Consider the following 12,391-nt stretch of genomic DNA (forward strand, 5'->3'; position numbering starts at 1 on the left):
AAAATAGGAAGAGCTGTAGAAAACAAACTATGAAAGCGGCATGAGGAGCATGTGCTTGACAAATTAGGGCAAGTTCATAATAAATAATAATTTTTTTGGTAATAATAAGCAATGATTGGAATAATGAAAAATTGTGGTACACTGAACCCCCACCCAAACACCCCCCTCCCCCCCCCACCCCAACCCAAAACAAAACAAAAAAAAAAAAGGAGAAAAGGTTTCCATATATTTTTTCATGTATTCTTCAAGAATTTTCATATATTTTTCTTATTGTGGGATATAGAGTATCTCTCATCATTTTTAACCTTTTTTTGGCAATTTAGAATAACATAAGAATCCAATATTTTTTTGGGGTAAATTACCAAGATTCAAAACCTAAATATGGTGATGTTAAGTTGTACTACTTTCTTCCAAATTCCATAACCTTCTAGTAGTAGTTTTCTTTTTCTTCTTGTCTACCTTTTCTGGTGACCCATCGTTTTCTCTTTGCCCCTTGTACCTTAGCCTTCACAGCAATGGGAATTAATATCCCTATTACATAAGAAGACAGTTAACCAAGATGAAAGGTTCCCAAGACATGAATGGATATGAGAAGCAAGACTGGGGTAGGAAATGGGAAATGAGGGTTAAATGTAGTCTCTTGAGTTGTGTTTGGTAGCTGACAATCTATCTAGATTATTGATGATTTAAAGGGATCCCATCAGATTATTATATTTGATATATATTTTAAATTGATAATCTAGATTATCTCCCATAAGATAATTTGAATTATTAAAAGGAGGAGTGGCTATCCAGATTATCAAATATTTGATAATCTGAGAATGAAAAGTTTGGACGAAACTGTTTTTATCAAACAAACGCAACCTAAATCCCTCTCTATCTTTTCGCTCATCATTCTCCTCATCCCCCTCGCTGCTGAACCACCCACTGTCGCATGGACGGCTGCTGGGGCCTGGGGGAGGAGAGGGGCGTGGTGGTCTCGTGAAACCGGAGGCGGATGGCAGGTGTGGAGCGGATGGCGGTGGCAGCGGTACAGACAGTGGCGGGTGTGGTGTGGACAGCCGCGGCAGAGGGGTAGAATGGGTGCGAATGGCCAGGGGGAGGGAGGGGGGTGGTGGTCTCACGGAGCCAGGGGCGGACGGCGAGTGTAGAGCAGACAGCGACGGGTGCGGCGCGGATGGCCGTAGCAAAGGGGCGGAATGGATGCGAACGGTTGGGGGGAGGGGGGGCGGTCTCACGGAACTGGGGCGGATGGCAGGTGCGGAGCAGATGGCGGTGGGTGCGGTGCGGACGATCGTGGTAGAGGACGGCAGAGGGGTGGAACGGGCGCGGGTGGAACGGCATTGGTGCGGTGCTATGGGTGGCGCACTGGAGGGGGTGGGTGTGGCACCGGTAACTGAGGATTGGCCGAGGTGGGGTGGGGCAGAACGGGCATGGGGATCAGCTGGGGTGCGAGGATGGAAAGGGAGAAATGAGAAAAAAATAAAAAAATAATATATTTTAATTTTATTAATAATAAAAAAATATTATTTGAGTAATAATAAAATATTATTATTATGTGATTAGTAATATTATTTTAAAATATTTGATTATTATATGGAAAATTATAAGACTATCTGATTTATTATTTGATTTAATAAATTTAATTTATTAATAATTGATTATTATGTGATTATTATTGATTTAATAAATTTGATTTAATGATATTTTAAAAATTTGATGTTACATTACTAGTAAGTTGATAGTCATACCAAACATGTCGATCAAGATTTTCAATAATTTTACTACAACATTATCTGCATATACCAAATACAGCGATTAATATTACTGACAATTTATCCAAATTGTAGGTAATCCAGATTACCACTACCTGATTTGTGGTGTAGAAGAAAATGCATCATTAGTCCTACATTGATTAGAGTCAAGAGAAATCTAGCTTATATAAGAAGGGACCATCCTTCCTACATGAGGTACCTTTTAAAGGATAAAATCGTGAGGCTCTAAATGATCGAGGTCCACTGAAGTCCAAAGATGATCATGAGCCAAAACGGATAATACCTCACATGCCGAGTTAAGAGCCCTTGATTGCAATATTGGCACTAGAAGGAGGGCTCACCTTCTATGAATTGTGGGGCTTCTTTCACCTAAACACCATTCTGTAGGAATACACAGACACAGTTTATGGGAGTACACAAATTTTTTATTGACCGGGGACTATGTTGTGGTGTAGAAGAAAGGACATCATTAGTCCCACATTGGTTGGAGTCAAAGGAGAATCTAGCTTCTATAGGAAGGGACCATCCTTCCTACGTGAGGCGTCTTTTAAATGACAAAATTGTGAGGCTCTAAATGATCGAGGCCCACTGAAGCTCAAAGATGGTCATGAGCCAAAGCGGACAACATCTCATGTGTCGAATCATGAGCCTTTGACCACCAATATTGGTGCTAGAAGGAGGGTCCCACCCTCCATGAATTGTAGAGCTCCTTTCACCTAAATACCACTCTGTGGGAGTACACAGACACAATCTGTGTGAGTACACAGATTTTTCTTTGACTGAGGAGGTTATGTTATAGTGTAGAAAAAAAGCATCATTAGTCCCACATTGGTTGAAGTCAAGAAAAAATTTAGTTTATATAGGAAGGACCATTCTTCCCACGTGAGGCACATTTTGAAAGGCAAAACCGTAAGGCTCTAAATTACTGAGGCCATTGAATCTCAAAGATGGTCATGAGTTAAAAGGAAATACTTCACGTATCGAATCATGAGTCCTTCACTACAATACTTGTCAACGCACCAAACGCAACTTTAAAGTAGGTGAAATATCACGCTATTGCATAACTCTTTGTTTCAAGCATGTTATTATAGCAAAAGAAATAATGTGCTAAAGTTTGGTAATTAAAAGCTAACTTTATTGTTGAATATAAGATACCCATATTTCATATTTTAATAAGTTAAATTGCACAAAGGATCTCTTATTTTTAACAAATTAATATGAGATTTCATTTTCTTAGCGAAAAGGTGGTCTAGTCTCTCAACCCAAAAATTCCTAAGTATTTTGACTGCAATAAATATGTTGTAAATAGACTACCACAGATGATATGATATGAATGTGGTGGAGTGAGATAATTATGGTTTCACTTGCCTCCACTTGATTTTCTTTTCTTTTATAATTGGAACAAAAAATTAATACGTACACATGCTGGCATGTATGCATGTGTGGATTTATATGTTTATATGTGGAGTATGATGCGCATATATTTGTATATATGCAAATAGGCAGATCAGATTTTGAATTTTTGGGCAGGGATTTATCTAAACATAAGTCGACTCAATAAGACTTCAGCTCTAATTTCAGAATGCAAACCCAATGCAATGCTTATTGGATTGATCTTTCATATCCAAACTTTACATTTCCAGTCGATTTCTGATTGGGTTAGCGTGTTTTCCATCTTTGTTGACACCCCTACCATAGCATAACACGGTCCTTGTTGTATTAAATGACAAATACTAGGTGGCCTGCCTACTTTGTTAGGTGGAATACCCTCTTCTATCTTCCCCGTTACAAGGCACAGCTGAGAAGCCTATGGAGTTGAGTCATTTCCTTACCTAGGTTAATAATGAAAATTTTGTTTTTTAAATACCCTCATAAACCAAATTAATCCACCCATATTGTTTCTGTACTTTCTCTTTGAATTAATGGTGTAAGCTTACGTGGAAATTTTATTTAAACTTTAGCATACTTCCAGCACCAACTTGCTCGTACCATAATTGATCCATCTCCTTGCCAGCCATGTCCAACTACTTCATCTCGTTGTTATTTTTCTATTTAAGGACAAGGAAGTCAAGACCAACAACTAAAATTGGGGATATTTTTAACTTATAAAATTTAGGACGATAATTGGCTAGTCCCTCAAAAATTTTGTGCAATGGATTTTGTTATTCTTTTACACAAATAGTGGATAATGCAGCAATCGGATCTAATATATCAAAAATTCCTGCATGTAAAAAAAATGTGTTTAATTTGCTTGGATATCAATCTAATTTGTGGAACTTTCTGAAATCTCTTTTGATCAGATAACTCTTAAGTTCTTTTATCTATTCTTCTTTATATTTTAACTTATAATCTAAAGCTTTATTGTATTAAAGATTGCTCATCTTCTTTGTAACTTTTACTTTATGTCTTCTTTATACATTCTTTATCTTTTCAATATATCTGGAGAAAGCTACCCGCTTCCTCCATTTCACTTCAGAAAAAAAAAAAAAAAAAAAGGTACATATGCTTGGTCTTTTATATCCTCACCGACTCAAATAGAGGGAGAGAGAGCATAAACGAGAGATTAAGAATCTAAATTGTGACATGGGAAAGACAAATATCAAATCATATTTCCGAATAACATACTAGAATCACATAATTTACTTCAAACTCCTTTTAGCTTTAATCAACTATCACTATTCTTCAGAGAAATCAACTAAAAACTTTCAGTGTTAAACATGTACATGCAGCATGAAACGCAAAATGATCCTCCTACTGTGTGAAGCCCTCCATCTGAACTTGATCAACTTCCACTTTCAAGGGACAAATATCCATGGTTCACTTGCACATGTGCAACTTGCTGCACCTATCTCAAATAAGTAAAAATACGTAAGCATCAAGGACCATCCATATAAGATGCGAATAGAATCATGCCCCTTTAATCTTGCTATTTTTCCACTTTAGCTTCCTACACTTTTTACAACAATAAAGGTGGTCCCACCAAGAGCAGAACTCGGGCTATTGGATTCAAAGTCCAATGTCCCGACCACTGGACCATGGAACCAACACAATGGCACCAAAAAATTGAACCACGAAATGACCCAAACACGCCCAAAAATCAACACTAAATCTGACCATGATAACGAGTGCATCGTCTCTTGGGGATTTCGAATCTACCGTTAAGGAAGAGAAGCCCGGCCAATATCTCCGTGTCGGTTGGGAGAATCCCATGATAGAAGCTTTCACGTAATCGTATCCGTCCGCAGGCTTCAAGTCCACCGCAGCTTCGGCACCGAGGAGCCGCCCATCTTTTGGATCCCTGGTCTCTTCGACGGAGAAGAGCAAGCTATTCGACGGCAGAGCGCAGCGGGTCTCGCCACCAGGTAATGGTTTGAGAACCAAGCTCAGATCGATCAAAAGCGAGGGTTTAGTCCCTTATGTTTGGATTTCCTGATTGTTTAGGGTTTTCGTGCTTGTGATCTCGTTGTGTTGTTCTTCCATGGCGTTTCCTATTGAGTATTGACTTTTTCCTTTTTCAATGTTTTCTGATTTCCTCGTTCTGTAATATGATTGCTACCGCGTGTGGCATCGGACGATTCGAATTCTCGTTCCTTTTATCGTCTATCACATCAATGATTATAGATGAATGTATTAAAGTTCTTCTTTTTCCCGTCGAAGTCTTTGGGTGAGTTCAATGGCTTGATGTAGATCAATTTCCTGGTATTCTACGTGGTTTGGTGATTGTCAGTTGTTAGAAGTCGATTTGGCAAATCTTGGTTCTAAAATTGGAAGTAGATAGCGAATTTTGATATAAAAAGGTGAGGATTGGAATTTCATTTGGAACAAGAGTGAAGATACGGTTGCAAGATGGTGAATAATCATTACTTATGACATTTATATATACTGGGAATTTGTTTATTTATTTATTTTGGAAAATGGATGTTTGTGTCTATAACTGTTTTTCTTTGTAGATAGAAAAGAACAGGAATTGGGTAAATCTGATTGCTGAGGAAAAGATAAGGAAGTTTATATCTTGTTACCAAAGAGTGTGTTGCTGTGCAAACAAAGAGCTCTGCTGCTTGTATGCTCACATGGTTTGAAGATTACACTGTTTATGCAACATGAAAAAAGGTAGTAAGGTTTAAGAATAACATCTGCAGGAACATCTTAGCAGCAGCCATAACGGTTTTAGAGGTTTGCTGCTTTGCCCTTTTATATACATAAGAGTCTTTAAATAATTACAATTATTTGCCATATTCACAGGTCATCTGCATAATATAATATCGTTTAGACTCAAAATCTCCTTGCATCTACAAAGATGACCTTTTATGAGATAAAACGTGATCTAACAACATGAGTCATATTATAACAGCTACTAAAAGCCAATACTTTGGTTTTAAAAAACCAGTCCAAGACAGCATTGGTCAAACAACGATTGATTTCAGAGGTCCATTATTTGGTGATATTGCTGTTGTAGAAACCTTGCATTCAACTACAAAAACAGGTTTGGAGGGTACTCATAAAAGTGATCAAAGAGCTAGTTTCATCTAAGCAAGTATCAACATGAGTTAAAAGTTACATGTCAATTTTACATTAGATCCGTGAATGGAATATTATAATATTTCAGCATACAACAGTTTTAGTTGGTTGACGAATGAAATATCTTAAAGAAACTTAAGGGGAGGATCACAACAATGGCATAAGATGGAAGACATTGAATATGCATGAGTCTCCTTCATCTAGGCAAGATGAGTAAGGAATTTCATATCTAATATTTAACTTTTCATATCTAATTTTTAACTCTGGCAATTAAAGGTAAGTTCTAGAATAATGGCTAGTGTTACATTTTGTTGATAGCAGGTGTCTATGATTCTGTTTTCTATGAAAATTCAAAAAAAAAAAAAAAAGAAAAGAAAATTTAGGAGAAAAAGAAAGAAAAGGGGCAGATGACATAATGAGAAAACAAAAGTGCATTTTAGGCCTTATTCCAAGTGGTAATGGTATTTATACATTTCAGAGATTAGTTTTCTTAATGTAGAACTTGATATGGGAAGTTTTAATCGCTCTAGATACTTCCTTGATGTAGAATTTTTACTGAGCAAAACTTGACTTCTCTTTTTGTTGATTATAATTTGATTTGTTTGTTCATTTGTTGTCTCTTTTTAAGTTTCGTGAAAATTATTTTGTGAAAAATGCTAAAGGTCATCCCCCCAATTATTACTTGGGGTCATCAGCAGTGTGTGGCAGTTGTGATTGATGGAACAGTACCGGAGGCCCCCCATACAACATCAACGGCCTTGTATTGCACCAATATCCAGCTGCCATGTAGGACAGCTGATGAGTAGTGAGTTGAAGGGGTAATCTTTAGCAGTACTCTCATTACATAGGACATGAAGGAGGGGAGATAGAAGAAGTATTATGTGCCCAGTGAGTCAGTATGATATACATTGTTTGTTCTATGTCACTGACTGAGAAGAGGAAAATGAGCAAAGTTCCTCAATTTGGTATTACATCGACCATTGGTACAACACAAATCCCAACAGTCATTCACCTTGCAGCAGCCCCTCCAAGCTGCCGCGAGAACATTGCCCATGCCCAACTTTTAATTGACGGATGTTGAGGCTAGCCAAGACTTTTTGGTGGCTGTTTCATTCTCTGCTTTTGTACAAGCAATGGATGTTCATTGAGTGAAGTTGGAGCTGATGTTTATGTGCTTTTTTCTTTCATGAAGCAGAGAGGTTCTTGCTTTACAGATTAAAATCTCAACTATTATATAACATCTTGGTTTAATTGCTGGAAGAACATTTTGTTTCTTGCATCAATGTATTCAACAACATGAACTCCCCATTTGTAGCTCATACATTGCATGAGTCATCTTCAATGCTTCATTTGACAACCACACTTTGCTTTTAATTTTACTGTGTTGTCAAATAATTCTCAGATTGTGCAATTTGCCCCTTTATTAATTCCTCATTGGAAAAGGAATTATCCAATTCATTGTTGAGATGCTTGTTCTCAATTGATGTGCCAACTTGAGCATTAGCTGTATAAAGAACATGTTATAAATGTACCTAAGGTGCAAAATACCCACATGTCCATGACATGCACTAGGAGATTGTGCAAGCTTGCTGAATATATTTCATTGTATAAGTAGTTTTGGTTATAGCTATCAAGATAAATCAGCAGATGCTGTTGCCTGCCCGATACAAAGATTCTTAAGTTATTGGACTCCATCTAAATTTGTGATTCTAGTATTCTAAAAATCTTGGGATTGTGGGACCTTAAATTTTTGTGATTGTGGGACCTATACATCACCATGTTTTCATCATGATGGCTGGAACTCATATTATCAGGACTAGAAGAACTAAACCTTGTTCATCATGATTTCTATCCTTCTTCATACGTCTCAACGCATGCACACATAACACCAGTTAAGGATGGCACTGATGCTACCAATCAGGATGTAAGCATGTGTGCACATATTCATGCATGCATGCGTGTACATACATTGACACGTACATACATACATACATATATACATCCATGCATACATACACATGCTAAACTTAAAAAGGATTTACATTCACATTTGGTCAAGTCTAGATCGGATGATGGGGGTCCCAAATTGATGATTCGATCTATTGGATATGAAACCATGCTGACACAAATTGTGGATTGGTTTGGATTGGGTTTAGGTGAATGCAGCTAGGTTGCAGTGCTATTCTGAACAATACAAAACATACCAAACTTACTGTATTTGTACTGGGATAAAATTTGCAAGCAGCAATACAAATAAACACTTTACAACTTGGACAATCTTCTTTTGATGATCGTATACACATATGTTAACAATCCTGAAGTATCTCTGATCCTCTTCACCTTTCACTTTAAGTGCAACAGTCATCCATGAAGCAAAGAAGAAAAGAGTATTAAAAGGCCAATCTTTAGGTCTTCCATGCCATATAAAAGTTCCATGATAATCTTTATATGTAGGAAGAATGGAGGGTTTAATGTGGGAAGAGTGAGGAAGAGGGAGTATAAGAGAGACACACATGTTATGCCTTGTTTTTCCTTTATTTGGCATATACTGGTATAGTTGACCTGGTATGAGTAAGTGATCAGAATACATGTACTCGGTATATCATGTTTGTTCCCTCCATCTTTTTCTCTAATTATTGTGTTATTGGTCAACAGTAAATAACTGAAACACCGGAAACCTGATCAGCTTCATTTTCAACAACTGCATTGGTGTTCTAACAAACTTTTGGTTGTGTGGATCTTTTATGGGCACTGCATATTTGGTTATATTGGTATCAGGAAAGACTGTTATTGCTTTGTTCTTCTTACTGCCAGGCATTAATATGGTTAAACTTTGCTTTATTTTGGGTGATACATGGGGTGTTTAGCTTTTTGGTGCTAATTTGGTACATGTTGAAATTCTGTTATAGCTGACTTGTCTTTTTGTTGTTTTTGACAGCGGGGCAGGTTTGAGATGGAAGATAGGATCAGTACTCTTCCAAGTAATATTATTGAAGCCATTCTTTTGCGTCTGCCTATAGCAGATGCTGTTAGGTCAAGTGTCTTATCAAGTAGATGGAGATACGAGTGGAGTACAATTCCGCATCTCATATTTGACAAGCACAGTGTTCCATCATCTTTACATTACAAACTTGAGAAAATTGTGGATCAAGTTCTTTTACTTCATAGTGGGCCGATTCACAAGTTTGTTTTTGATGGCTATGCCTACCTTGAAGATTTTGCAGTTGTAAACCGATGGATAACTGTCCTATCTAGAAATAACCTCAGGGAGTTGGTTCTTAGATTTTGTCCTGACAGGCTTTACAAATTACCTTCTACTCTCTTTTTTTGTAAAGGAATAGTCATTTTAGATTTGCATGACTGTGAATTTAGACTTCCTCGAGTTTTTGAAGGTCTTGGTAACCTGTGTACCCTCAGCCTTGAAAATGTTGTCATTTCAGACAATGATTTTGTAACGCTCATCTCCAATTGTCCGCTTCTAGAGAAGGTTGCCTTTATGGATTTCTATGGTTGTAGTCGTCTTAGATTTAATGCTCCTAATCTCCGAGAATTGATAATTGATGGTTTATTTGAAGATATCTATCTTGAGAACACCCCAGATCTGGCTATCTTGTCAGTTGGTTTGGATGATGCTGATGATCTTGATGATGAAGGAGATTCTGATAATGAAGATGTAGAGAAGGAACATTACAATTTCATGACATCTCTTAATGCTGTGCTCAAAATTGAGAATTTGTCTCTGCGTCATAACATGTTAGAGGTAATTGGCTTCCACTTCTGCTGTTTATTTTGTTTTATTTTATTTTTTTCTTTACAAGAATTGCTATTGCTTTCTGCTGTGTTTGTAGTTCTTGGCTGGAGATGGTTTGTTAGACAGGCTTCCCACTTACAATTATTTAAAGAAATTGCACTTGAGCTGTGTTAATTTTGAAGACACAAGACATATAGCAATCCTCCAGTGCTGGTTTCGAAGTACCCCTGTGCTAGAAGAGCTCACTATAGAGGTAGACAGTTCTAATATAATTGTTCTTAAAAAAGTCATGGACTAAACTTGTTATTCTACTTGATATAATCATGCCGCCTAATTTCTCTTTAATGCATATCTTAGGCTGACTCTGTTGACTCAAGTAATCCTGCTGCAAGCTTTTGGGAGGGCAAAGAACGTGCGGATTTCAGGTTCAATCAACTTCGGTATCTCACCGTGACTGAAATTTTGGGTGTAGGACCTGAAATGGAGCTCATTGAGTTTGTACTTGCTAATTCCCCTGTGCTTGAGACACTATATATTAGGCTAGATAATGATGTCTGTGATGAAGTAAAAATCTACAAACAGATTATGCGATTTCGAAGGGCATCTACACGAGCTGAAATCATTAACTTGGACTGAGGAGTACTTTAATTACTGATCTGTACAAAAAAAAAATCCTAGAAAACATATAGCAGTGTAGAAGGGTGGATGTCAGGGCTTTCGTTTTTGCATAAATGTTGTTATTGTTTGTCAGTCAGAAATATGGGTCTTTAAATGCATTTTCTTTTCATATTTCTGTTGAAAATGCTCCTTTCATTGCAGATGAAAATGAAATGAGTGTTTTCGTCTGTATGCTTTAGCAGTCCATAATCAATTCCATTGTTGAATTATATTTTCCAAATATGTATATATTATTTTTTTTTTTTTTTTTTTTTTTTTTTTTTTATATATGTATAGATAGATCCATTCCAATATTGACGTTAGGTTTTCTGGGGTATGTTTTGGTGAACCTTTCTATGCAGAAGCCAAGTACTGTAACTCAACCATCAAAATATGTGCGTTCCAAGCAATATAGAGCTGTTAAATGGAACTTGACCATTCTTCTTTCATCAGAAAGGGGTGGTCTGGATTTAGATGGGCAAAGTTATAATTTTATTGGCATGTAGGCCTTGAAAATTTATGTTGGAGACTTCAGAGAACTGTCCTGTAATCTCTTATCATCGTGTGCAAAATTCTCAGGCCATCTACTAGCTTCAAACTTGTTAAACGAAACTGTCCGTTCTTTTCTGGAAGGAACTCGAAATGGGAAGCAGCCCAGGACACCTTGGTTCTATTTTGTTATTTCTAGTTCCTTCTTGGAAATTCAAGTATAACACAATGGGAGAAGAAAAACCTTGCATCTTCGATTGAATAATTCCCCATTCTCGTATCAGTCTCATTGGCTGGAAGAAAGTTCCTTAAAATCATAGCATGTATCCATCAAATCTACTATGGAATAGATTGTGCAACAGATCCTTGTCTACCTTTTCCATGATTAAAAGCTTGGACAGGAATAATCAATGATCTGGGAGACGCACAGAGAGAGAACAAAGAGGGAGAGAAAGGCGTGCGGCCCAGGCCAGGACTGTGGTCGGTGTCTATGCCCCCTCTTCTCTCCACCTCTTGGGCGGATATTATTTTTGTTAGGGTAGAGATGCAAGAGTGCAGAATTTTTATAGAAGGAGATCCTGCCACTATCATTAGATGAATTGGAATAATACTAAGTAGCTAAAGGGGAATAACACTAAGTAGCTAAGGCTTATTCACTTTTCTGTGACATCTGAACTGTTTTTGTTTCACCGTTATTGGATGGATCCGGAACAACACCAAGCAGTTAGAAGCTCATTCACTTCTTCTCCATGACATCTCACTACTTTTTGTCTTTATATTGAGGTGCGTACTAGGCATATTTTTTGGAAGACGAATAACGTGGCTGACTGAACTGCAGTTTATATAGAGCACTCTGGAGATTGGATCTAGAGATAGGTTAAGTTGTGATCGTTGGCCCTGTACGATCTTCTATATGCTGACTTTATAAGTTGTGTATACATCAGAGTTGTGTGACCGCTCGCATATCAAAAAAAAAAAAAAAACCAGCATGGATCTTGAGATCATGAGCCCACCCCCATGTGGCACATGCCGAAAGGAGCTGAACTCCTGTTTATAGATTACAAGCTCTTCAAAATCAGTCTTGAAACGCAACTGATTCCATATTCTTATGAAAAAAAAAAAAATCCATGCCTCGCAATACGGCAGCTGATCATGGGCTGGGCTGGGGCAGAACAAATATACCCGACCCGAGATCTGGATA

General features: G+C 37.5%; 1 protein-coding gene across 4 annotated transcripts; it reads left to right on the forward strand.

Moving 5' to 3' along the window:
- The first annotated feature begins 4,929 nt into the window (after positions 1 to 4,929).
- On the forward strand, positions 4,930 to 10,846 carry LOC105043747 (F-box/FBD/LRR-repeat protein At1g13570). 4 transcript variants are annotated; one of them, XM_073255647.1, is made up of 6 exons: positions 4,930 to 5,137; positions 5,726 to 5,948; positions 6,992 to 7,492; positions 9,232 to 10,053; positions 10,142 to 10,297; positions 10,402 to 10,846. In XM_073255647.1, exons 4-6 carry the CDS (start codon positions 9,247 to 9,249, stop codon positions 10,678 to 10,680), a joined length of 1,242 nt encoding a protein of 413 aa, XP_073111748.1. In that variant the 5' UTR covers positions 4,930 to 5,137; positions 5,726 to 5,948; positions 6,992 to 7,492; positions 9,232 to 9,246; the 3' UTR covers positions 10,681 to 10,846. The 4 variants fall into 4 exon arrangements, with proteins under 4 accessions (XP_073111748.1, XP_010919732.1, XP_029119986.1 ...); XM_010921430.4 differs by lacking the exon at positions 6,992 to 7,492 and having other exon boundaries at positions 4,931 to 5,137; XM_029264153.2 differs by lacking the exon at positions 6,992 to 7,492 and having other exon boundaries at positions 4,931 to 5,137; positions 5,730 to 5,948.
- Positions 10,847 to 12,391: the final 1,545 nt, after the last annotated feature.

Source organism: Elaeis guineensis, chromosome 4 (genome assembly GCF_000442705.2).
Source record: "Elaeis guineensis isolate ETL-2024a chromosome 4, EG11, whole genome shotgun sequence".
NCBI lineage: Eukaryota > Viridiplantae > Streptophyta > Magnoliopsida > Arecales > Arecaceae > Elaeis > Elaeis guineensis.

Bases quoted from the DNA above. Each gene is read 5' to 3' on its own strand.
- LOC105043747 (XM_073255647.1), top strand. From the start codon at position 9,247: ATGGAAGATAGGATCAGTACTCTTCCAAGTAATATTATTGAAGCCATT. The intron at 10,054-10,141 runs GTAATTGGCTTC...CTGTGTTTGTAG, and splicing joins TGCGTCATAACATGTTAGAG to TTCTTGGCTGGAGATGGTTT. The intron at 10,298-10,401 runs GTAGACAGTTCT...TGCATATCTTAG, and splicing joins TAGAAGAGCTCACTATAGAG to GCTGACTCTGTTGACTCAAG.